Raw genomic sequence first — 27,459 nt, forward strand, 5'->3', positions numbered from 1 at the left:
GGCAGCCATTGTGTTAAGGGTACTACAAGGAGCAGATCTCTTCCGTGGGCCACTAAGCTTTACTCCAAGGGGAGTGGGTGCCTGACTGAAGAAAACTTTGCAGTTTGGACAAGTTGTTTTTCCCTTTTGAAATGGTAGGCTTGGAACTGACAATTGTTTATGTTTTGAAGGCTGCAATGATATAACAGGTGATCCAAAACCTGAAGAAGCCTGTTTGAAAGTTTGTTTTGATTTTTGATCAATAAAGTATACCAGGAAATTGCACCTCTGTCACTGGACCTGGTTTTTTTTTTTAAATTATTCCAATACCAAGCTACCAATAGAACCTCACGTAACCGCTCGGCTGAGGTTTTGTTTGCACTGGGTAAAGCCATTTGCTGAGCCCGCGTGGACGCGCCCGGTCACACCATGCTCCATCCAAACTCTGTCCGTAGGCACAACTAATGTAAACGTGCAAACTGGCTTGCACCTATTTTTAAGTGTGACTTATGTACATAAAACAAGTGCATTTACATGTGAAAATGGTTTAAAAAATTACCCTCCAGCAATTCTTGGCAATGTGAGATGCAGTAGCAGGCATGAACTTATAACTATACTGGGTCAGACCAATGATGCATCTAGCTCAGTATTATGATTCCAACAATGGCCAATCCAGATCACATGTACCTGGCAGAATCTCATAGTTATGGACTTTTCCTCCAGTGCTCAAGCCTTTTAAAAAAAAAAAATTCAGACATGCTTATCACTTTAACTGTATCCTCCAGTGATGAGTTCCAGGGCTTAACTATTTCTTTGAATGAAAAAATATTTCCTTCTATTGTTTTAAAAGTATTTCCCTGTAACTTTGTTGAGGGTCTCCTAATCTTTGTACTTTTTGAAAAAGTAAACAATTGATTCACTTTTACACATTCTAAATCGCTGAGGATTTTGTAGACCTCAATCATATCTTCCCCCCACTCAGCATTCTGCATAATGATCTAAGAGTGGCATCTTCTATGAGCACTTCCGTCATAGGGTTAATCAAAGAACATGAAAAAATCCTAAAATGTGAATTCATTGCCAATGAATGTGGTGAAAGCAGTTAGCTTAACAGGGTTTAAGAAAGGTTTAAATAATTCCCTAAAACAAAAGTCCATAAGTGATTATTACGATGGCTTGGGGAAATCCACTGCTTATGCACAGAATATGCAGCATAAAATCTGTTTTACACCTTGGGATCTTGCCAGGTACTTGTGACCTGGGTTGGCCATTTTTAGAAACAGGTTGATGGACCTTCGGTCTGTCCCAGTAAGGGAAGCTTCTATGCAGTCTAAGTGATGGCCCAAAATGGCTGAAGATCTACACCATACCATTTCTGTGATAAAAAATGTACTACAAATAGCAGAAAAAGTATACCCTAATTTAAAATATATTGCTTGCAATATTTGTGAAGTTATTGAAGTGCATCAAAACTTACTGGTGCACCAGGTACAGGTGAAGCTCCAAATGGTGGCCTCATCACAGGCTGAGGATACATCATTGACTGAGCTGGCATCATAGACACACCTGTCCCAGTAGGAGGCTGAAGAATTCAAGAAAAACCATAAGAACAGAGTCACAGTAATTCAAGGAGCTCTTCAGTGGAGGATGTCACTCACCATTCCAAATCCTGAAACAGTCTGTGTACCAGGGGGTGTAGCTGCCATAGAGGGGCTACTTGCTGGAGGACCAGCCCCTGGCTATAATTAGAAAGAAAAAAAAGTTGAGAGTCATTTTATTTGAAATAAAATACTAAAAACATTGAGACTGAATTGGATGGCGCCAAGAAGTTAGGACATCACATTAGGTGCTGAAAATCAAGCTACGCAAATTTACAGGGGAACAGTCATTAACAGCAAATGCCCTTTGACCGCTGGTTCCCAAAATTGTGCTGGAGGGAAAGCCGCTTAAGACGCCGACGAGAGCAGAGCAGAGTCTGTGCTTGAGCTCCCATAGCGAGATAAATACAAAGTAATGTTTCACTAAGAAGAATTAGGAATTTTAAAACGACAAGGCAAACAGTTGTATACATTTTATTGATATAAGCTCTAACAGAATTGAGACTTGGGGCTCTCCTTTTACCAAGCTGCGCTAGCGGTTTTAGCGGGCGCTAGATGCTAATGCCTCCATCGAGCTGGCGTTAGTTTTTGGCGCGTAGCGCGCGCTAAAAACGCTAGCGCACCTTAGTAAAAGGAACCCTTGGTGTTTTGGAAAAAGTGGTTTCCTATACCAATAGAAGTTATCAGGTTTGGGTTTTTGCATTAAAAATTAGAAAGAATAATTGAAGACATTTCTATTAAAGCACAATAACATTTGGAGGGTTTTTGTTTTTAAACTTAGGATGATTACATTACATTAGAGATTTCTATTCTGCCATTACCTCGCGGTTCAAGGCGGATTACAAAAGAGTTATAAATGGTGGGTTACAATGGAAGATCATTGGTGAATTCAAGAGAAGTTGAGGAGAAGAACAGGTAGTTTCCGTGGGGCGGAAAGAAGGTGGGAGGAGGGAAGGTATTTGTGATGTTCTTCCCTGGTTTTTTGTTTTTTTTCCTTTTCCCCATTGTAACTTTACCCTCCTTTCCTATCTCTCATGTGAGTCACAATTTGATTTTATTGTAATTAGGTTAAAGTTTCTTTATTATATTATGTACATCGCCTAGAACTCTGAAATAGGCGATTCATCAAATGTGAAATAAAACTTGAAACTTAAGAGTGTTTCAGTGATTTCTTGAAGATGATCGTTTTTATTTCTTTTCTGAAGATCTTGTAGTCGGGGATGGTTATCAGTAGGTTGGAGATTTGGTTATCTAGTTTTGCTGCTTGTGTTGCTAGGAGACCGTCATACAGTTTTTTCCGTTTGACTTCTTTGATTGGAGGGTGTGTGAAAGGGGGGGGTGTTTTTCTATGTCTGGTTGATGTAGTTTGGTTGAGGCGGTGGTTGAGGTAGATTGGGCTGTCTCCGTTTAAAGATTTAAATAGCACGCAGTAGAATTTAAATACTGTATTTTCACGCATATAACGCGCGCGCTATACACGATTTTACAAACCGAGCATAACCATGCGCGTTATATGCGTGAGCGCGTTTTACAATTTGTTTTTTACATTGCTGGTTCCCCCCCCGACGTCCGATTCATCCCCCAGCCCCCCCCCCGCACCGTTTGCGGTGGAGAAGCAGCCTACCGTGGGTTCGCGATGCCAGTGAGCCCAGTGTTGCTTCCTCTGCCGCGGTCCCGCCCCTTCTCTGACATCAGAGAAGGGGCAGGACCGTGGCAGAGGAAGCAGCGCAGGGCTCACTGGCATCGCGAACCCACGGTAGGCTGCTTCTCCACCGCAAATGGTGCGGGGGGGGGGGCTGAATCGGACATCGGGGGTATGTGCGAGCGGTCCTTCGGGGTGGGGTGGCCAGCGGTCCTTTGGGGTGGGGCGGGCCTTCAAAGGGGGGACAAGACTTCGGGGGGGACAGGACTTCAAGGGCAGGGCAGTGAGAGGAGAGTTGGGGCGGCAAGCAGCATGCGCGGTATAAGCGTGTGCGCGCTATATGTAAATTTATTTTCAGAAATGTTGTTTTCCCGTGCGCTTTACCCGTGTGCGCGTTTTATACGGGTGCGCGTTATATGCGTGAAAATACGGTAGTATTCTTTCTTGAATTGGTAGCCAGTGTGAAACAGTTAAGCTTTTAGGCAACGGTTTGGGGCATATTCAGATCGGAGGTCTATTTTTACCATATTAACCCTTTCAGGACCAAGGGACATATTTGTCCCATAACTTTAAAATCCTATACATTTTGATTGGGATAGTCTACAGTTCTAAATTTGATATGTACGGATTCCATATGATACTGCCTTTATGTAAACAAACTGGTTCCGACATTCATTCATTAGCGTCGTTGCTAGATTGACGAGAAGATTCACTTGCCACACTGTCCATAAGCCAGAAGTGTGATTTTTTAAATAAAAATAATGATATTTCACAAAAAAAATCAATTTTTTGGCATCTGCAAGCCCTTTTTACCATAAAAATGTCGTCAAAACCACAAAAATTGGCCTACGATCCTTATGGTCCTGAAAGGGTTAAAAACATTCTATGAAATCAATACACTTGTATTTTGAGGAAGCTATCAAATTTTCTGCAGATCTATTGATGGATTTGATAACATATGTACATTATACCTCTGTTCCACCAAACTACAACCCCAAGAAAATGTGAAATAAATATGCATAAGCATACCGCACAATGTTATAAAAGGCCTTTTGTTAAACTTGTTTTACATGTGGGGGGAAAAAAAACTCCTTCTGTTGACTGTTTCAGGGCAGTGCTCTATTAAAAAAAAAAAAGAAAAGGAAAAAAGGATAGGCTGGAGTGAGCTTGGACGGCAACTTTACAGTCTAAGGCCCAGAAATATCAAAGAGACAAGTTAATCTGATCATGTATTTTTTTTAATGCATATAACTTGTGGGTAGATTGGATGGACCGTTCAGGTCTTTATCTGCCGTCATTTACTATGTTATGAGTGGACCACTGTGTAAAACTCGCACTGACAGATTCAACCGCATTTACCTTTATGAGGGAAGAGACGTCCTTGAGAAACACCTTGACTGAGGCCAAGGTTGCCTACTGAGATTATCCTGGCTAATTTGAATAGATGAATTTTACTCATAGTAGACTCTTTAAAATCCTGTAGTCCGAGGTTACATGGATCCCAACGGTTTCTTTAAAATTTCAACATCCCCTTCTGCTAGAAAACTGATAGGGACACTAGAAATCTGGTTATATTCTTGTGAGAGCACTCAAAACCCCATCTTAAGGTTTGGCTGAGGAACAGGATGGGGCTTCTGCTTCGTCAGCCAAGAGTGTGAACCTTGCTATAGAGAGCTGCACGGGAACGGGGACGACGGGAATCCCGCGGGACCCGCGGGTTCCCCCTTCGGGTCACGGGGATCCCGTGGGGACGCCCCTAGGGTTGTGGGGATCCCGTGGGGACGCCCCCTAGGGTCGCGGGGATCCCGTGGGGACGCCTCCGAGGGTCGCGGGGTTCCTGCGGGGCTGGATGTACTCAGTCGCGCGGCTCTTCTTCTCCCTACCTTCTCTGCTTGCAGCACAGAGCCGAACGGAAGTCTTCCCGACGTCAGCGCTGACGTCGGGAAGACTTCCGTTCGGCTCTGTGCTGCAGGCAGGGCAGGTAAGGAGAAGGAGAGTAGCCTCGCGGTTCGAGTGGCTACCAAGGGAGGGGGGCGGTCCGCCCCGCCCCGGTTGCAGCACAGCCGGCCAGGTCCCCTTACTTTTGTGGCACTTCCCCAACCGACCGATAACAGCCCGGGTCCGACAATCCTCCCTGCCCTGTAGCCGCGAATCTAAATTATCTTCTTACAGCAGCTGTAAGAAGGTAATTTAGATTTGCAGTTAAGGGCAGGGAGGTTTGTCGGACCGGGGCTGTTGTCGGTCGGTTGGGGAAGTGCCACAAAAGGGGACCTGGCCGGCTGTGCTGCACCCGGGGCGGTAGAGAAGGAGGGGGGAGAAGGACGCTGAAAGGCCATGGGGAAGACGGGAGGGGGGGAAGGACTCTGAAAGCACTTGAAGACAGAGGAGGGAGAAGGACGCTGAAAGCACATGGGGAATACAAAGGGGTGGAGAAGGACGCTGAAAGGCCATGGGAAGGGCAGGGGGGAAGGACTCTGAAAGCACTTGTGGAAGACAGAGGGGGGAGAAGGATGCTGAAAGCACATGGGGAAGACAAAGGGGTGGAGAAGGACGCTGAAAGGACATGGGGAAGACGGGGGGGAGGTGGAGAAGAACGCTGAAAGGCCATGGGGAAGACAGAGAGGGAGAAGGACGCTGAAAGGATATGGGGAAGCAGAGGGGGGAGAAGGACACTGAAAGCACATGTGGAAGACAGAGGGGGAGAAGGACGCTGACAGGACATGGGGAAGATGGGGGGAGAAGGACGCTGAAAGGAAATGGGGAAGAGAGAGTAGGGAGAAGACGCTGGCAGGGAAGAAGACAGATGCCAGACTATGGGGGGAGCGGAGAGAAGAAGATGGGTGCCAGACCAATTTGGAAGGGGGAAGAAAGGGAGAGGCACAGTAACAGAGCAAATGGCAGATGCAGAAGGAAGAGATACAGTGGATGGAAGGAATTGAATGAGAACATGAGGAAAGCAGAAACCAGGCAACAAAGGTAGGAAAAGAATTATATTTCTTTTTTTTAATTTTGCTTCAGGATAAAGTAGTATATTAGTTGTGTTGATAAAAATTTATAAACATTAGAGGCTCTGGTAGAAACCCGTTTGCAAAGTATGTATTCTTCCCAATTAATATTTTCAAATTAATAAAGTCTTTTTGCTTATTTGTAAATGGGTTTCTACCAGAGCCTTTAATTCAGTAGCATAATTAAATGAAATAACTATTTCTGAAGTTTATAGGGACGGGCGGGGACGGAGGGGATTCCTCGCGGGGACGGGTGGGGACGGAGGGATTCCTCACGGGGACGGGTGGGATTCCTCACGGGGACGGGTGGGACTTTGGCGGGGACGGGTGGGGACGGGTGGGATTTCTGTCCCCGCGCAACTCTCTACCTTGCTAAGTATGATGGGAGCAAAAAGGAAGGAAAATATTTCTGCTCTTTGGATTGATTATGTCTCCTTCGGCTGCTTCACACAAATCTAATAGAGAACAGTGGGCTAAATCTGGATTTGAAGAGTGACTCGAGTGTTTCATTGAAATCCTTTCTTGGGACAAATTAAGCAGCTTCTCTTATAGATTCTCACCACAGTAGGGTACAATGGCAAGCCTTCTCCCAAACACTGCGACTTGACATTTGAAGCCACAATAGACACGGTAGAGCTCTTGATGCCTTCTCAAAAGTATCTGATAGGCGACCTATTTCATTCCTTTTCCATCCCGTTCTCCCCAACAAGCTCAGAACGGGTTACAGATAACAGCTTACAATTTGCTAGACTTACTATACAATCTTTATTGCCTTCTTGATATTTACAAACTAACATACATTTCTTGTGTTTTAATCATATGGTAATAGACAGGGGATTAGGTGAAGGGGTAGGTTTTTATTGCTTTCCTAAAGTTCATGAGCCCTTCGAGGGATCTCATCTGTGGCGGTAGTTGATTCCAGTAGCTAGGAATATCATCTAGTGTTTTGTAGTTGAAGTGCATGACCTGGGGGTGTTTGGAGGCATCTCTCTTTCTGGGAGCAGAGTGGTCTGTTCGGTACATATGGAGGGAGTTTGGTTGTCATGTAGTCTGGTGCCATGTAGTGCAAGGATTTGTAAGCTAGCATCAAGCCCTTAAAGACACAGCATTTGGTTATGGGCAGCCAGTGGACTGGGCGTCGGGGATGTGGGCGTGAAGGTTCTTTAGGAGTCCAATCGATGCATTTTGTACACATTAGACACACTGTATGTTCTTTGTTGTGAGTCCATTGAATGGTGCATTGCAGTAGTTCATGCAGGAGGATGAAGGCATAGAGAAGTTGGGTGAAGTCAGAATTCGAGTAGTTTTTAAAAATTTTCCAGAGTTGTTGTATGTAGCAGAATGAAGAGAAGCCCACTTGAGAGATATGGTTGGAGAGCGATAGGTCAGAGTCGAGGAGTATCAAGCTGCATGCTTGGTCTTTAGCAGTTATGATGGTTGATTCCCAGATAAGAGAGGGGCAGAGGCAGCTGCAGTGTTCTTTGTGGATCCAAAGGAGTTCCATTTTGGAAGCAATCAGTTGCAGTTTGTTGACGGACGTCCTAGATTTTGAATTCTGAGATGCAGTTTTGTAGCGTCTCGATCTAGAGATCGCAGATTTCTTCCAGCGGTAGACATAGTTGGATATCACGGCAAAGGAGTGGATGTGGGCTATGTCTAGGACAGGTCCGATGTAGAGTCTGAATAGTAGAGGGGATAGTAGAGCCCCTTGGGGGGGGCACCATATTTGATTGGTTTTGATAGGGCTGTGTTGAGTAGTATGCTCTGGGATCTATTGCTCAGGAAGGAAAGTGAACCAACATAATACAGTATTTTGGATGCCAATTTCAGAGAGCCACACAATATAATCCCTTGTCTTGCAACTTCCTGCCTTAGTATGTGTATGTTTCTACAATCTCTGGGCTTCCTCTTCTATTGTAAGAACTTAACATATATTTCACAGGCTTTTTGGTGCAAACTCAGCAGCATTTCCATGGCTGTTTCTGGAGTGCTTCTATTCTGTCAATATTTGAGGATACAATCTCACAGATCGGACACAATACTCCACAGGAGATCTCACCAACGATTTCAAAGAAATCGCCATCTTCTTTCGATTTGTTCTATAACTCCCTATGCACCTAATGAACATATCAACCGTGCTAACATTCAGAAAATAGTATTTAGTTGATATGGTGCTGATGAAACATCTATTATCCAGTAGGTTCAAAAAAAGAAAATAAAGACACATGAATAACACCCCCCCACACACACACACACATCTAAGCAAAACATGAAATACACAGTATAAAACTTTTACAATGCAAATGATGTCCATCAAAGGCAAATAGAAAATGAGTCAGAAGCTTTCAAAACAAAAGAAAAATGTAAAATTAGTCAAAAGATATGAAACAATATCAAATGCTGCATACCATTTGCCCACTCGGTGGAACGCCAGAAGCCCATGTGGCTGGTGCAACCTTTGGCTGCCAGTTAGCACCTCCCGTTAATTTCTTTTCTCCAGCATTCCACTGCAGGTCTCCTCTACAGGAATACGGCAAAAACAAAATCTGGTTAAATATGACAACTAACAATACTTTATTATATTCATCCATAACATGTAGAGCCTCACTCCCTCAGCCATTCAGGTTTTCAGGATATCCACCATGAAATTTATTTATAATATTTATATACCCCTTATAGCCTAAGGACTCAAATATTTTTCCCTACCTGCCCTGGTGGGCTCACATTCTAACTAATGTACCTGGAGCTATGGGAGATTAAATTACTTGTCCAGGATGAAAAGGAGCAGCATGGAATTAGAACTCACAGCCTCAAGGTGCCGAGGCTGTAGCTCTAACCACTGCGCTCCCACACTCTCCACTACGCAAGAGACATCAGTAGAAGCAGCCACATTATCATGATTATGCATGAGATTCTAGCTATCCTGAAAATTGATTGGCTGGAGCTGGGAGTGTCAAAAACTGGACTGAGAACCTTTGCCCTAGTTCTATCAGTTTTTCTAACCAATTTAAGTAATTCAAAGGTTTTCTACTTCCTCAAATGCTATGCCTTTTATTTTATGGGGGAAGCCACTGCTTACACTGTATCAGTAGCATGAAATATTGCTACTCTTTGGGTTTTGGCCAGGTACTAGTGACCTGGATTGTCCACCGTGAAAATGGGCTACTGGGCTTGATGGACCATTGGTCTGACCTAGTACGGCTATTCTTATGTTCTTCCGTGAGCCAAGTATAGGACAATTAATCTATTGTAACATCACTGATGAGGTTGGCTCTTAGGCATTGGTGGAATGATGCATTATGACATCACAATCTCAGCTCTGGAATGTTGCTCTCATTGGAGTTCCGGAATCTTGCTATTCTTTGAGCTGCTGGAATGTTGTTCCTCTTTGGGTTTTGGCCAAATACTAGTGACCTGGATTGGCCATCGTGAGAAGGGCTACTGGGCTTGATGGACCATTGGTTTGACCCAGTAAGGCCATTCTTATGTTCTTATTGCCTTTGTCTAGAAAAGCAGTGCTTCTCTACCCTCTCCTAAAGGCATGCCTAGCCAATCAGCTATTCAGGATTACAATATAGAAACTGAAAACTAATGGTAAACAAAGACCATATGGCCTATCAAGAACAATACTTAGAATTTAAAGATTTACACAGCGATTGCAAAGGAAAGTTTGGTTTTGAAAACTACAAAGGATTCTCTGAAAAATGCTGACAGATGGTTGTTTTCAGATTCATAAATATTCCCACACCATAGTATGTTACCCTTTTGGAGATGAGTAAGAACTATTTCACTGAAGTTCTGCAGTTCTCTTTGGACTTACTGTTACCAGGTACCAAGGCCTACAATCTCGCGCCAAAAATCAGAGAAGTAACGTAACAAGAGAACTTCAGTCTGCTCATCAAGTATGCACACATCAGATGGCAATCTGCTCCCTCACACATATTTTGAGTCATATTTGACCACAACAATTCTCCTGGTCTCTTTGGTACTAGTGTCATCATCTTGGTCCCATTCTTTGTGACCAACTGTTTATTGTATCATCTGATGAAACCAAAGCAAACCAGTCAAGGTATAACAACTGTTGGTCCAGCTGCACATATTCTATATATACTGTACATAATTTTTTCTTCACAGATATCACCAATTTAGGCTTACATTTGGGAACCCTGAAGTTTTACCCCCCCCCTTTTAGTCCAGGAGGGAAGGGTCAAGATGGCTGTTGTAGTGGAAGATTCAATAGTTTTCCTTGTAGACAGCTGGGTGGCTGGTGGATGCGAGGATCGCTTGGTCACTTGTCTGCTTGGTGCAAAGGTGGTGAACCTCATGCATTACCTAGATAAGATTCTAGATAGTGGTTGGGAGGGGGGCTGCTGCCTTGGTATATGTGGGTACCAATGACAAGAAAATGTGGTAGGGAAGCCAAATTTAGGCTCTTAGATAGGAAGCTAAGATCTAGAACCTCCGGGGTAGGATTTTCCATGTACGGGACCCAAGAGACAGGCAGAACTCTGAAGTCACAATGCATGAATGAAGCAGTGGTGCAGGGAGGAGGGTTTTAGATTTGTGAGGAACAGGGCAACATTCTGGAGAATGGAGACCCTATTCCACAAAGAGGGACTCCATCTTAGCCAGGGTGGAACTAGGACGCTGGCATCAACATTTAAAAAGGAGAAGAGTACATGCTGCCCCGCCCCATTCTGCCGCCTCCCACCCCCCAATCCACGTTCATTCCTTCAAGAAAAGTAAGCTAAAGGAGATGCAAAAGAGAACCAGTAATTGAGATAGAAGGAACACGACGACAGTCGACGACCAGTGTGGTAGAAGAAAGTTTACTGAATAATAGTCATCTGACAAGCGCATTTTAGCAGTTGCCTTGCATATATTTGTCACTTGTATGGCTTTTTATTAGTTTTTAAAAAATCATAAATATTTGAGTAAATCACATTTTTATCTATTTTTACTATAACGTGGATTTTTTATATTTACAATTACTTGTATATTTATTTTTCTAAAGAAACTATACCTCTAACACCGGCAACGGCTGAAAATTGGTTGTGTCGGGTTACCACTATTCAACAATCTTCCTTCAAGAAGGATATACTGCATTTCCAGTTTCATAACATTTATGGTAGTTTTCCATCTAGTAGAATTCCAAAAGGATCAATGAAGTATAAGCTAGAGCAGTGGTCTCAAACTCAAACCCTTTGCAGGGCCGCATTCTGGATTTGTAGGTACTTGGAGGGCCGCAGAAAAATGAGTTAGGCCCAAATTCTGTAACCGGCGCCCAATGTTAAGACACCTATTTCGGAGGCGCCCATCTAAATCGATTAACAAGCTCAATTAAGCTTTTCAATCGGCAATAATTGAAATTTAGGCACCTATCAAGAAAGAGCGATTCTGTAACAAGGCGCCTCTAAAAATTTAGGTGGACTTCAAAAAAATTGGCGCTGTACACATTAGGCGTGGGCGTGGCTACATGCGAGGCGCCTTGTTGCAGAATGGCTGCTCTTAAGCGTGCTTGAGCGCTTAGCTAGGCGCCTAACTTTTAGTTGTGCCTAGAGCTGGCCTATTTCTTGGGCGCCTCCAAAATAGGTTCCGCTCAGCGTGATTCATTAAACAGCACCCAATTTTACTCTTTTGGGCACTTCTTATAGAATTTGCCCTTTAATGTCTTACTAAAGAAATAACAATTTTGGTAAAACTCTTCATAGTTTATAAATTTTTCTTTTTGGCTAAGTCTTAATAATAATATTGTCATTTATAGCTAAAGAGACATTTGATGAAGATACTGTTTTATTTTACTTTTGTGATTATGATAAACACACTGGGGCCTCAAAATAGGACCTGGCGGGCCGCATGTGGTCCCCGGGCCACAAGTTTGAGACCACTGAGCTAGAGTATAAAATGAACTCTCTCATTTCAGGAAACCTGGCTACTGAAGATACAATCTCATGTTGCAGTGTGTTTTTAAATGTCAATGTACACAGTAAAATAAATTCAATTGTTTCCTTGTATTTCCATTAAATGTTAAAAATATTTCCCTTGCTTACTTTTTTACTGTAGTACCAGATATTCCAAGACCTGGAGAATGAATAAACCAAGAAATTCAAGAATGAGTATTTCAAGTACTTCTGTTTAAACAAACAAAATTAATTTATTGTTATGTTAAGAATGAATCTTATGATTAAAGAATTATTTAGGACAATCTCTGGTTTTCCTCTGAATGCATTTCACTGCCAATAACTGAACAAATATTGTGTATTAAGACAGTCATGGGGGAAGCCACTGCTTGCCCTGGAACGATAGCATGGAATGATGCTACTACTTGTGACCTGGATTGTCTACCGTGAAGATAGGCTACTAGGCTAGATAGACTATTTTTCTGACCCAGTATTGCTATTCTTATGTTCTTACGTCAGCCAAGTATAGGACAATTAAGCCATTGTATCATCACTGATGAGGTTGGTTCTCTCTGGAATGTTGCTCTCATTGGGGTTCCGGAATCTTGCTATTCTTTGAGATGCTGGAATGTTGCTACTCTTTGGGTTTTGGCCAGATACTAGTGACCTGGATTGGCCACCATGAGAACGGGCTACTGGGCTTGATGGACCATTGGTCTGACCCAGTAAGGCTATTCTTAGGTTCTTACAAGAGGACAATTAAGCCATTGTATCATCACTGATAAGGTTGGCTCTGAGGCAATATGACATCATAATCTCAGCTCTAGATTCTTGCTATTCTTTGAGATGCTAGAATGTTGCTACTCTTTGGGTTTTGGCCAGGTACTGGTGACCTGGATTGGCCACTGGGAGAATGGGCTACTAGGTTAGATGGACCATTGGTCTGACCCAGTATGGCTATTCTTATATTTAACCAAACATCATGTCCTGCAAACTGTAGAGGACAGGCAAGTCTGAAGTAGACAACTAACATACCTTTAGGCCTCCCAGCATGCGCAGATGTGACGCAATGATGTTGCATGCATGCACGTGAGGTCTTCATATCACATCTGTGCATGCTCTAAGGCCCTCCAGATGCGGCCCTGAGCTCGAGGCTTTCCAAAACCTGGACAAATTGTCAGGTTTTGGAAATCTTTCCGGGCATCTGGACTGTCCTCTAAAAAAGAGGCAATGTCCAGGTTTCCTCACCCTAGTTCAAAAAGTCGCTATTGGGTGTCCTACTTTTGGGCTTTCTCTACTCTCACCCAAAATGCCCCTTTGCTATTTGGACAAAGTGTGAAACATCCAAATTGGGACTTTTGAAAATCAGAATTTGGACTTCAGCAGATGGATACTCTTCTAGGTATTTTAAGGCGTCCATCTGCTTTGAAAATGAGTGCCATAGTGTCCATCAAATAAGAAATTGGCAACTGTGGAAAGATCATTAGGAAAAAGAAGAAATGATTAAACCACCAAAGAATGATTAAATGGTTCCAAAATCTCCTCCTTAAAGGGTGATAAATAACTCCTGACATTACTTTTATTAGAATTAACAGCTCTTATAATCATTACTTACTGCCTACTAAATTTGCAAGAGAAGAATCAAGATCACTTCCAAGTCCTTTGCTTGCTGAAGGAGCAGCTGAGGATATTAGGGCCGAAGTAGGCCCGGACTGAGATGAGGGCATCATAGTTGGCATGAGAAGATCACCTAAACCATCAAACACTGAAAAAGTCCACATGGTTTAGAATTCTCTTTTGAAAATACTGTACTACCTAGACACAGTTTAAACCCAAATTCATTCAGCTTAATATAGACCTCAGTAGTGGTAAAGAAAGGAACAGGTTTTGGTCTTCTTACAAATATTAACCCTGTTTGCAATGCATCTGAACCTATATAAGTTATGAGTCATTACCATCAAACTTTGTTCATCAGAAGTTACATCAGTCCTTTGTAACCTAATCTGAATAGCAGACACAAATGCCTAATTATAAACTACTGCTCTCTAGGGTCAGATTGTTGATAATTTTGCTGGATGCTTCAGCTTAAAGACGCAAGCAATCCACATATCCTTTGACACTACTTCCTGTCCTTTGCCTTCTACACATCTGTAGAAGGGCTAGATTCACTAAGCCCATCGATCACTTTCCGACCACCTAGCAACCACTTTGCGACCTGATTTCCCTCCGACCCGATTCACTAACCTCTGTCCCGATCATCCTTCGATCCGTGCATGCAAATGTAGGCAGGCAGCGATTCACTAAAAAAAAAAAATAATGAGGGACACCGACTGGGCTGACTAATCCAAAAATAAGCTACTGCTGAGGACCAGTTGCACAGGTCCTTTCCGAATGCCCTGCCTTCTGCCGCCCTGCTCTCTGCCTGCCCCGATCTCCTGCTTGTGGTTTTACCCCGTGGGGTAAAACCACGGCTTGCGAAGTAAAAAAAAAAAAGTTTCAAGTGCGGTGAGCATGCGCAGACCTTCTACAGGCAAAGTAGATAGTCTGCGCATGCGTTGGGATCGCTGGAGAGCGATCCGGGCGGTTGGTTGGGGGCATGAGGGCGCTTCGTGAATCAGCCCCCCCAAGGCCATGGATCGGATCGGATCACTCACGGATCGGATCCATGGCCTTAGTGAATCTAGCCCTAAGTATTCCTTCATCTGTTATATCATTTCTCCCCCAGATTGCAACTTACTGCCCCAGTTTGAATCCTTCCTGCAGAGACAGAGATGCTGAACCTAATGTTTGCTAACGCAAAATCAAACTAAAGGCTAGAAGAGCCGAAGCCTGGTGGCCATTTTGGCAACCTACCAGAAACATTGACAGATAAACATAATGGCTACTAGTAACCTCGTGATTTTTGTTACGGTGCTGCTAACACCACGTTCAGCATAGCCAACAGGAAGCTAGTGGACTGGGGAGCTAGGGCTGACTGACGGCCAAGTGTTAAGGCACCTGGATGTACTTCCAGAAGACTCTACACCAATAGATTGAAGAAAAGAGTGGAAGGATGAATCCAAAGAAGGCCATCCAATGGTGCAGATTTTTATTGGCTTTGAAGCTGTCACTTTTTCAACATATTGTTAACAAATTATATATGTTTTGTTTTTGATCTCATTGCAAGTGTCTCTTAGTTTTTTTTTAATCTACCTCGTATATTTGTTTAATTAATATTTCTTAGGATTCCTTTTACGAAGCCGCGGTAGTGGCTTTAACGCCCGCGACGTTTCATCATGCGCTAGCCGAAAAACTACCACCTGCTCAAGAGGAGGCGGTAGCAGCTAGTGTTAAACCTCTACCGCGCCTTCGTAAAAGGAGCCATTAGTCTACCTCAGATTTTATGTATGTATATATGCGTATGTACAGTATATATATATATATATAATTTTAAACTTGTATTTTTTATATTTTTCTATGTTTATATAATTTGTTTATGATTATTTATTTTGGGCTCCTTTTACAAAGCCGCGTTAGGCTTTTTTTTTGTAATGAAAACACTCATAGAATTCCTATGAGCGTCGGAGCTAATACCACCACAGTCAGCAATAAAAAAGCCTAACATTTTATTTATTTATTTATTTATTTGGATTTTTATCCCGTCCTCCCAGTAGCTCAGAACGGTTTACAAATGAACATACACAGTGGGGAGTAACTAGACATATAAGTAGTACAACAGGTTTAGTGATTGGATTTATAGATTTTGGAGAGAATTAAATACAGGGAGAGTATAGCAGAAAGAGAGAAGGGGGAAATACAGTAGTTTAGTTTAAGGAAAGTTATATGCGTTTAGGTACAATTTGTTAGTGGAGAGAGTAAGAGAGGGTTATACTGGAGTTCGGGAAGGTGATAGGAGAGTGGAGGGGTGGGGCGTAAGGGGGGGAGAAGACAGAGGAGATCTTTAGTTGAAGAGGAGGGTCTTTACCGATTTACGGAATGTTAATAATGAGTTCTGTTGTCTAAGTTGAGGGGGGAGTTGGTTCCAGAAGTGTGGAATGAAGTGGCTGTAGGATCGTTTGTGGGCAGTTTCTGTGAGCAGGGATCTTCCGGGGGGGGGGGGGGGTGCATAGGCGTATCTCTGACTTTGAGCGGAGGGTGCAAGTGGGGTTGTAGATGGGAAGCTTGGATTTTATGTAGGAGGGGGTGGTGGAGTAGATTCTCTTGTGAGCAATTGCCAGGGCTTTGAAAGTACAGCGTTGGCTAATTGGGAGCCAGTGTTCAGCATGGAGTGCCGGGGAGATGGAATCATGACTTCATAAAAGGTGGGGGGAGGGGTTATTAATTAATTTGTAATTATTTATAGTGTTATTAGGACTCCTGACGCACTAAGTCTGATAAGTGCTGGCATTGTCATCTTGAAGCGGGGACTTTAGATCATTTGTTGTTCTATTGTCCTTATATATTAGAATTTTGGAAATCAATCTGGAATCAAATTAATTCCTTGTTAGAAAATCATGTGGCATTATCTTATGACAGTTTTATTTGGTGTTGAAATGAGAGCAAAGAAACAAATATCATCTAATAATAATAAATTATTGTTAATTTTAACTGGGATTGCCATTCAACAGATCACGTACAATTGGAGTGGTCTTAATGATTGTTTCTGGTGGAATTCTGTTTGTCATATATATAAAATGGAAAGGGCGTTGGCTGTCCAAAAAGGGAATTACAACAAATTTAAGGATGTGTGAAGGCCATTGATGGATTTTTGTGAAGATTAAAAATTATTCTTCCCTGAATTAAAAAGTTTAAGAAAATAAGGGGGGTGGGTGGGTATTTTTTGATTATAATAAAAGAATATATTTTTCATAATTATATAAGGAAGGGGGATATTATTATATTTTATAAGGGTTATTTATAAGATGTCAAGTGTATTTGAAAGTGAAATTGATGTTTGTATTTATTGTACTTGATTTAAGATATGAAATGAATAAAGTATTAAAAAAAAAACCAAAAATCCTCCTGACGCAGGCATATGTTTTTGCTGAAACATGGCTTTTTGCATCATGAACTTTTATCGACAAGACATTTCCGATTGCGCCATTGGAGATCTTCTTTGGATTCATCCCTCCACACACTTGCCCGATTTTTCAAATTACTAAAAACACTATTTTATTTAATATGTTTTATTATTTTGTCAATAGAACACCAAACCAAACCAAATGCAAGGGAGAAAAAGCAAGAACTACAAGGAGAAGATCTCCCCAACCCCCTGATAAAATTTTGATTTCTTTTTTTTTTTTTTTGGGGGGGGGGGTATATCATTCACTGGAACACATACAGTGTGCATAATACTGTCAGTAACAGAGATACTGGGGGAGACAGGCAGCTAGTAGAGTAAAAGAATACTTCCATGGTGTGTTCAAAAGTGTTCCTACTTTCCATTTTCTTATAGAGTGCTACTCAGAGGGGGCACAATATTCCTTCTAAGCTGTGCCAAACATCCTGTAGCTAAGCAAAATAAGAGTAGCTATAAACGACAAGCAAACTGGGCATCTAGCTAGGTACTTGGGACCTGGGTTGGCCACTGTTGGAAACAGGATACTGGGCTTGATGGACTTTCGGTCTGTCCCAGTACAGCAATTCTTATGCTCTTATTTGAGCCAAGTATAGGACAGTCAAACCACTGTGACATCACTGATGAGTTTGGCTCTTAGGCATTGGTGGAATGAGGCTTTATGACATCACAATCTCAGCTCTGGAATGTTGCTACTCTTTGGGTTTCTGCCAGGAACATGGGACCTGGGTTGGCCACTGTTGTAAACAGGATACTGGGCTTGATGGACCAATATGGCAATTCTTATGTTCTTGTGCAAGTCAAGTATAGGAAAATCAAGCCATTGTGACATCACTGATGAGGTTGACTCATAGGCATTGGTGGAATGAGGCTTTATGACATCACAATCTCAGCTCTGCAATGTTGCTACTCTTTGGATTTCTGTCAGGTATTTGGGACCTGGGTTGGCCACTGTTGGAAACAGGATTCTGGGCTTGATGGACCAATATGGCAATTCTTATGCTCTTAAGCAGAGATGTATGAAATTCTTTTCAATATCCTTGCAACTGTTTAATGGTGTGTGTGTATCTGTAAGATGTGCTCACAAGGTCATTTAACTGAAAATGTTTGCTCATGTCAACTCAGTCCTTAGAGGGATGGAAAGTAAACGTGTGTATGCCAGAACAAAAATCCAACGTGAAAGCCCACGTTAGCGCCGCTTCTTCTGCCTAAAGATGAGCTTCACAAAAATTGCGTGGGTAATACATTTTTGCAAAGCTCATTTGTAGGCGCACAAGAACAAGTGCCAATAGGTGCGGCCACTTTTTGGATTTTATTTGGACCGTACTCGCAAGCCATCGCGCTCACCACAAAACCTTGTGCGCATGCATTCGGCATAATCCTCCCAACATTTGCTGAAGGTTTCCACGCATAAAATTTGCATGCAATTAGCTTCTTGCATGCCGTCGTATTACGCTCGCGGTAGAAGCTGCGTGCCCAGACAGTCGGGCGTGGCTTCACCGTGAGCTTCTCCGGGTCAGGCCCTGATTTTATAAAGTCCGCCTAAAGTTAGGTGCTGAGAATCATATTCTACAAAACTTGGGCGCCCATTATAGAATCACACTCAGTGTCACCTACACGGGCCTATTTTCTGCTCAGCATCCTATCATTTAGGTGTCCCCAATTTACGCCAGGGTTCTCTAAGCTTATAGGCACCGATATCAGAGCCTGACGGCACATAATTCACAAAGAGGTGCCTAAGAAAAACACGTCCATGATCCGCCCCCTTAAACACACCCACTTTTACTGTAGCTAAGCTCTGAAACGCGTTGCTAGAGGATGTGGCAATGGCAGTTAATGCTGCTGGTTTAAAAAAAAAAAAAAAAATTTGGACAAGTTCCTGGAGGAAAAGTCCATACCCTGCTATTGAAACAGACATGGGGGAAGCCACAGATTGCCCTGGATCTGTGGCATGGAACGTTGCTACTATCTGGGTTTTTGCCAGGTACTTTCGACTTGGATTGGCCTCCATGAAGACGGGATCCTGGGCTAGATGGACCATTGGTCTGATCTTATGCTCTTACTTTTTATAGAATCAAGATTTTCGAGTTAGACACCTTTCAGTTTAGTCCTAAGACGGCCGATTGTGAGGTGTTGCGTGCCAATATTAGCACCGATTAAGCCTACTGCTTAATTAAAATAAGCACTTATATTGGTGTCTAACCTTAGGCGAACTTTATAGAATCAGGACCTCAGTGCTGAATTTATTTTGAATTCTATTTGGTTTCAAATGTTAATTGGTAGCTTCACATTCCTCAGCATGGTTTTGAAGCAAATCTTAATCTGGAAGTGGTTTACATTCAGGTACTCAAAGCATTTTTCCCTATCTGTCCTGGTGGGTTCATGCTCTAATGTACCTGGGGCAATAAGTGTCACAAGGGGCAGTGTGGAATTTGAACTCGCAACCCCAGGGTGCTGAGGATGTAGCTCTAAAAATCAAAATGTAGTAAAAGTGAGCCAAGTAAAGAACAATTGATCCATGGTGACATCACTGATGAGGTTGGCTCTTAGGCACTGGTGGAATGAGTCATTATGACATCACAATATCAGCTCTGGTTATCAGAAGCTGAAACTTTTCACACTATTTATTTATTCAATTTTCTATACTGTTCTCCCTGGGAAGCACAAAATGGTTTACCTGAGTTTATTTAGGTACTCAAGCATTTTTCCTAGTCTGTCCTGGTGGGCTCACACTCTATCTAATGTACCTGGGGCAAAGGGGGATTAAGTGACTTGCCCAGGGTCACAAGGAGCAGCATGGGATTTGAACCCACAACTTCAGGGTGCTGAAGTTATAGCTCTAACCACTATGCCACACACTTTACTAGATGGATTCTAAGTTTACAGATGCAGCCCTGGTAGAAAGCACAGTTACTTACCGTAACGGGTGTTATCCAGGGACAGCGGGCAGATATTCTCACATGTGGGTGATGTCATTTATGGAACCCGGTATGAACAGTATTAAAAGTGTACCGTCACTTTAAGTTTTAATAAACTTTGTGACTGCCTGCACCACGCATGCACGAGTGCCTTCCTGCCCAACATAGGCTCGTGGTATCTCAGTTCAGTAAGCAAGCTAAGAATCCAACCAGGGGAGGTGGGTAGGTTGTGAGAATATCTGCCTGCTGTCCCTGGATAACACCTGTTACGGTAAGTAACTGTGCTTTATCCCAGGACAAGCAGGCAGCATATTCTCACATGTGGGACTCCCTAGCTTACAACAATGGAATGGAGGGAGTTTTGGCCATTAACAGAATAAAATTGGAATACTGCTTGGCCAAAGTGACCATCTCGGCTGGAAAGGATTCCAGACAGTAGTAAGACGTTAACGTGTGAACTGAAGACCAAGTAGCTGTTTTACAGGTTTCATTGATGGGAATGGAATGCAAGAAACAACTAAAGCTGCCAGAGCTGGGTCCTTGTGCTGTTAAACGACTCCCGAGCTGCAGTCTAGCCTAAGCACAGTAGAAGGCAATACAGGGTGCCCACCATGTGGAACAAGTTCTCTTGGTTACAGACCAACCAAAAATGTAGGTATCAAAGAAGAGGAACCTTTGAGATGTTGGATGTGGCTTAGCCCATTGAAAGAGAAAAGCCCCGGCTCGTTTACAGGATAAAGTATGAAGAGCTGTTTTTCCAGGGAGAGAATGAGGTTTGGACACTCGACTTGACGAGTGATGAGGATTAAAATAATCACCAAAGTGAGATAGGCAAGATGCGTAGAAAACATTGGCTGGAGAGGAGGGTTTCATCAGTCTGATGAAAACAAAATGGTTTTTTAGGTGGTGAGATATGGAAAATCCAACCATACAAAGAGAAACCCACTCTTTAACACATAGATTGTGATATAAGGAGGAAAAGGATCTCAGCAACCAGTTTGGTGTTTGGTAAATAAACCTAAGCCAAGACTTATATGGTTCCACATCTCAATCATTGATCCTTGTAACCTCCTCCTTCCTATTCTTTGAGGGGCCCTCTCCATAGAATCACCAACTCTTCCCTTAAACATGGGATTTTGGCTAATGAATTTTGGAGATTGATGTCTATATCAGAGACTCTCTCTCATAGCTTCCGACATAGGAGATGCTCTAGATCAGTGTTTTTCAACCTTTTTACACCTATGGACCGGCAGAAATAAAATAATTATTCTGTGGACCGGCATTGGTCCGTGGATTGGCGGTTGAACACTGGGTTAAGTCATGGGCCAGACCCCGCCCATCTCTACCCAATCTCCACCCCAGACTCCGCCCCCATAATAGTACTAATTGCACCTTGCACCTCCCGTGCCTCATCTGGAAGCCTTCCCTCTGACTTTGCAACATCGGAGAGAAGGCTTCCGGTTCAGGCGCAGGATGCCTGTAGGAGCCATTGAATGCCACTTTGTGCACTGAATCAGTTAGGAAGAGGGAGCTGGCTCAAAGATAACGCCGCATCGATTGCACCGTGGACCAATGGTAGAAGAACACTTTTTTGGTCCTGATGCACGTGCTGGTCCTGTGGACCGGCAGGAAATTTCTATGGACCGGCACTGGTCCATGGACCGGTGGTTGAAGAACACTGCTCTAGATGACAACTGAAAAGCCTCCTCGTCTGCTCTTGGTACATACTCTCTGGTCTGTATAAGAGCTTGAATCATTTGCTGATATTCTGCAAGATACTCAGACAGAACATATTGCTCAAGCCGGCAAATTGGCCACTAGTTGTGTGAAATACAAAGATAAGTAAAAACTCAGTAAGAATCATGCTCGCCAGCATAGAGTCCAAAATGATTCGTAGTATGGCCCACAGCCCTTTAAGCAGTAAGGCAGAAAAACTTACACTGAAATATGTGTTAAGGCTGACTTCACTTAGCAATGATTGATAGTAAAGCTGTGATCTTATGAAATCCTGGAGAAGAACAGATTCCATAAATGGAATCCAGTTGTCTTGGAGCCACCATGATAAACGTCTTTTACAAGAAGTGTCTCTTTAACTTGAGGAGCTGTTTGGGAGGCTCAATATAGTCCAAAGCGTCCAAGAACTGAACACTAGGACAAGTGTTCACTTCCAACTAGATAAATAGGCCTTTGCTGAACTGTCTAACACATCTGGGAAATACAGATCCGTCTGGAGAAGATCTTCTTCTGGAAGGCTGAAGGTATGCCGGAAGACTCAGGCAGATAAAGCCAGTGCTGTAGATTGTGTAGGAGAGCAGAGACTTTGGGAAGTTTACGTCTCCGGTACCGAACCAATGAAGCTAATGACGAGGATCAATGCGCATCCCTTATAAGCTTGGAAATATGCCATCGATGCGATGATGTCATAGCAAAAAAGGAATGTAGATGCTTCGAGATAGTGGATCGATTACTGGATGGAATACTTCGATGTGATGATCTAAAAACCTCAATGTCTCAATGGGATAGACGATGCCTCTCAGAAGATCCATGAGAAGTAGTCTGATGCTTCGATGGAGAGTTGGCATCGGTACCTTGAGGCCTTGTGCTGCTAAGCTTAGGTTGGGAGTAGATGTAAGCACCCATATGCTGTGCCAATCCCCCTCCAGAAATTATGCAACTATACCGATGGCTCAATGAGGATGTACGTCGAAGTACACCAGTACTGTTGGCTCAACTGCCGGTACCATCAGTGCAGCAGGTTGTCTCAAAGCGGGTGACATTCAATAAGGATGCACACCGTGAAAGAGAGTCAACCTGCGAAGCTAGAGAACGGTGTTTGGTCTGCAATGCATCAAGAGATTCAATGCTGTAGAGACCCGAAACGCTTGCTGAGAAGGCACCAGCACCGATGGCTCAACTGCCTAGGTGCAGCAGGATACCTCGAAGTGGGTGGCCCTGATGAGGATGCACACCAAGAAGAGACAACCTTTGAAGCTGGAAAACGTTGGCATCGATGTTTAGTCTGCATTAAGAGACTCGATGCTGTTGAGACCTGTGATTCTTGCTGGGAAGTGAAGGACTTTGAGCTGGCTTCCCCAATGTTATTCATTCTTCCGATGTCAATGCAATTTGATGTTGACGGCTTCGAAGATTTGGCGATCCATGTTGAGCCAAAGAACTTGTACTGTTGAATGCGACGGGCCATGAGGGAGTGCTGTTGTAAGGTGGAACATCGAGCCAAAGACTCAGCTCGGTATTCAGGACCTAAACACAGAAGACACCGAGAATCGGTGAGAGAAAAAAGCCGCTGCACCTAAAGCAGTTCTCAAAAACAGTCAACGGTTTCAACAAAAAGGGAAAGAATTTGGTCAGCGAGAGAGATCCATTGAGGAAAAAATCCTAGGCCAAAGCCTGAATGAAGAAAAAGAGGAGAAAATATATTTGTTAAAAATTAATTTTCCATTTCATTTTTTTTAAAAGAAAGAATAAGAATGAAATAGAAAAAAAGACGTGAGAGCAGGAAGGCAATGCAGACTGAACGGAGTTCAGTCAAAAAAGTACTTCTTCACTCCACAGAAAACAAAGAACTGATGTATCGCGAGTCTACGTCGGGCGGGAAGGCACTCATGCATGCGCAGTGCAGGCAGTCGCAGTTTATTAAAACTTAAAGTGGCAGTACACTTTTAATACTGTCTGTACCGCGGCTCCGTGGATGACGTCACCCACAAGTGAACACATGCTGCCTGCTTTTTCCTGGGATAATTATTTATACCTTTAAGGCTCCAAGTTCTCATTCTCTGGACATCCACCGCTGTCGAAATTCTTCATGCACATATTAATTTTAACCCAAAATCATAGCCATAACTCTGAAATTTCTTACTCTCGATTGCAGAACTCACCAATTGTAAATGCGTAGAACGGCCCCAGCGTATAAAGCAGCCAAATGGAAGAGAACACAAACAGAATGAAAGCAATAATGAAAAGTTAAGCTCGGACAAGCAAACAAATAGGATCCTTTTATCATCATGCAGACTTAAGCACGCTTCCAGCATTAGAACATGTAACATCATACAACTTAATAGACTGTAAAATCAATTCTGCCCATTGGAATTGCAGCCAGATGGAACAGCCTGTCGTTTCATTACAAGGAGTACGGTATTCCACTTCTGCTCCTTTTTAAAATGAATGCCATTATTAGCAGTTTATAGTATGCATACTTATCACAGCTCATGCAAGCAGTAAAATCATGGCATGCAATATGGAAGAACTAGTAAACTATAAATTCTTCTAATGTGGATAAGGGATTAGCAGTAGTTATTACATTAAAATTCATTCTGAGACACTTGGCTCATCTGTTACAGTCAATTAATAAGCCAGTTGAGAGATTTCTTTTTCCTAAGGAATACTTGAGTAGCTGCTGTGTCTACTCCAAAGTGCTTCAGGAAAAAGGTCCAGCCAGTTCCTTAGCAAAGGGCGATAACACACTTTCAAATCTTAAACCAGCACTAATTACATTTTGTGATCTGCATCTTGTATAGCCAAGTTTCATATAAAGTGAACATTTTCTTACAGAGAAATAGAACAAAAGGCAATTGATTTTATTTTTACTTAAAAGTTATTGAGGTAGAAGAAACTGTTCTAAATTTGAATTATGCCTGAACCAACTGTGTTAATTTCTTCTACTTAAAAATTTTGCTTGCCATTCTCTTGATGTGGACGAGATTGATATTAATGTGATTGCCTTATTACTATTTTATTTCTATTTTTTTCCTGACCTAGAAAAACTATTGGTTTTAATAAGCAACAATATTTTCCTGTCTATACAGGTGACAAGGATCATGTTTTCATTTTCTCCAGCTCTGTGGCTATTAAAATTTAAACTATTCTTTTTTTGTCATCCCCTAGTAACCTAAGGGATATGGAAGGAGAAGGGAAGGGAATGGGGACTTGTAAACGGCCTTTTAGTGGCTTTGGCATTTCAAAGCTGACATTCAAAGTGGCGGGCACTGGAGGATTAAGTGACTTGCCCAGGGTCACAGGGAGCAGCACTGAGATTTGATCTGGGTGCAGAGGCAGCAGCTCTACCAGTGAACCACACCTTCAATCTGTCCCAGTATGGCAATTCTTATGTTCTTATGTGAGCCAAGTATAAGATAGTGAAACCATTGTGACCTCACGGATGACTTTGGCTCTTAAGCATTGGTGGAATGAGGCTTTATGACATCACAGTCTCAGCTCTGGAATGTTGCTACTCTTTGGGTTTATGCCAGGTATTTGTGACCTGAGTAGGCCACAGGATACTGGGCTTGATGAAAGGGAATGAGGACTTGCATACCACACTTTTGGTGCTTTGGCATTTCAAAGCTGACATTCAAAGTGGCGGGCACTGGAGGATTAAGTGACTTGCCCAGGGTCACAGGGAGCAGCACTGAGATTTGATCTGGGTGCAGAGGCAGCAGCTCTACCAGTGAACCACACCTTCAATCTGGCCCAGTACGGCAATTCTTATGTGAGCCAAGTACAGGACAATCAAACCATTGCGACATCACTGATGAGTTTGGCTCTTAGGCATTGGTGGAATGAGGCATTATGACATCACAATCTCAGCTCTGGAATGCTGCTACTCTTTAGGTTTCTGCCAGGTACTTGTGACCTGGGTTGGCCACTGTTGGAAACAGGACACTTGATGAAAGGGAATGGGGCTTGTATACTGCCTTTTTGTGGCTTTGGCATTCAAAGCTGTGGGCACTGGAAGATTAAGCGACTTGCCCAGGGTCACAAGAAACAGCACTGGGATTTGATCTCACAACCTCTGGGTGCAGAAGCAGCAGCTCTACCTTCCCACGTTATCTACAACAGTGGTTCTCAAACCTGTCCTGAAAGGCCACCAGTCAGTCAGGTCTTCAGGATTTCCCTAATGAATATGCATGATACAGATTTGCATGTGTAAACCCCTGCAGCGCCCCCTAGGATTCATTTTCACCTTGTCTCAGCAGCAACAGCAAATGGATATTGGTCACAGTATAAGTGGGAAGTTGAGCTCCCATGAGACAGAGCTTCTGTTTTCCTAATCTTGTTGCAGGTGTTATTAAAACAAGTTAGAAGGACCCAAATTGTAGTTTTGGATGAGAGATAATTTCAATAACTAGAATCCGTGAACCAGGCAGGAAAAAGCCCTTAGACAATATTTTCAATGAAACAAAAGCAACCATTTATTATACAAAATAAGTTTTAAAAATAAATTATTTCTGTTCCATTTAAAAGACTTTTAGTCAAGTAAAGTGCTTTGCATATTAGATGCGGGACTTTGAGGCTTGTAAGAGATACTTGTACCTATCCTGAGGCTCTAGACTGGGCTTGTCCAACCTTTTTCTAGATGCCTCAACTGGTTTAAAGGCTTCCTAAAAAAAAACGATCCTACCAAGTCATCAGCGAGCAAACCTACTCCCAAGCTTGGACCAACCCCTGTAGTGTCCCCCAAAGCTCCACTTTATCCCCCACCCTTTTCAACCTATACATGTCCTCCCTAGGCCAGGAACTATCCAAACTGAACCTTCAATCATACATCTACACTGATGACATCACAATTATCGTCCCCATCTCTACACTGTCAACTGAAACCATACACTTCCTCTCATCTATCAACCAAGTAGAACAATGGCCAACAAACTTCAAACTAAAGCTAAACTCGGAAAAGACCAAGATATTTATGGCCTCCCCAACAAACAAACAAACCAAATCTACTATCAACCTAAATGGAAGAAGCTTCCTAACTAACCCAACCATCAAAATCCTAGGAGTCACCCTAGATCAGCAACTGACACTAGAAGACCATACCAACATCCTAATTAAAAAATGCTTCCACTTACTATGGAAACAATGCACCCTAAAACCATACTTTGATTTCACATCATTCAGACTGCTGGTCCAGTCCCTGGTCCTAAGCTCATTGGACTACTGCAACATAACCTAACTAGGATCTCACAAAAAAACCATCAAGAAACTGAGACTTATCCAGAACAGTCGTTCTACTAATATTTGGCTTGAAAAAAATCCAACCACATCACCCCATACTACAGGAAACTTCACTGGCTACCTACTGCGGCCAGAATTATCTTCAAATTCGATTGCCTCTGCTTCAAAACTCTCTTTGGCATTGTACCCACCTACCTCCTGAAATATCTCACCCTACAGGTCAAACTCTGCTTTTCATGCAGAACACGACTGTTCACATTTCCTTTCCCCAAAAGATGCAAATTCAAAAGATTCCTCAACAGGACACTCTCCTTTCAAACAGAGATCTGGAACAACACCCTAAGTGACCTCATCCTGAACTCACTAACATACCATTCATTCAGAAAATC

At 42.8% G+C, this 27,459-nt stretch overlaps 1 protein-coding gene across 16 annotated transcripts in view; it reads right to left on the bottom strand.

The window, feature by feature from the left end:
* Nucleotides 1-27,459, bottom strand: part of SNAP91 (synaptosome associated protein 91) — a 262,921-nt gene that overhangs the window by 11,193 nt on the left and 224,269 nt on the right. For 15 of the 16 annotated variants that reach the window (XM_033937980.1, XM_033937977.1, XM_033937978.1 and 12 more), the window contains 5 exons: nucleotides 13,740-13,889; nucleotides 12,275-12,305; nucleotides 8,633-8,744; nucleotides 1,638-1,718; nucleotides 1,457-1,561 (listed from right to left, as the gene is read on the bottom strand). In XM_033937980.1, coding sequence (XP_033793871.1) covers nucleotides 1,457-1,561; nucleotides 1,638-1,718; nucleotides 8,633-8,744; nucleotides 12,275-12,305; nucleotides 13,740-13,889 — 479 coding nt within the window. The remainder of the gene's footprint in view (nucleotides 1-1,456; nucleotides 1,562-1,637; nucleotides 1,719-8,632; nucleotides 8,745-12,274; nucleotides 12,306-13,739; nucleotides 13,890-27,459) is intronic. The other variant, XM_033937979.1, reaches the window with a different exon arrangement.

Source organism: Geotrypetes seraphini, chromosome 3 (genome assembly GCF_902459505.1).
Source record: "Geotrypetes seraphini chromosome 3, aGeoSer1.1, whole genome shotgun sequence".
Classification (NCBI taxonomy): domain Eukaryota; kingdom Metazoa; phylum Chordata; class Amphibia; order Gymnophiona; family Dermophiidae; genus Geotrypetes; species Geotrypetes seraphini.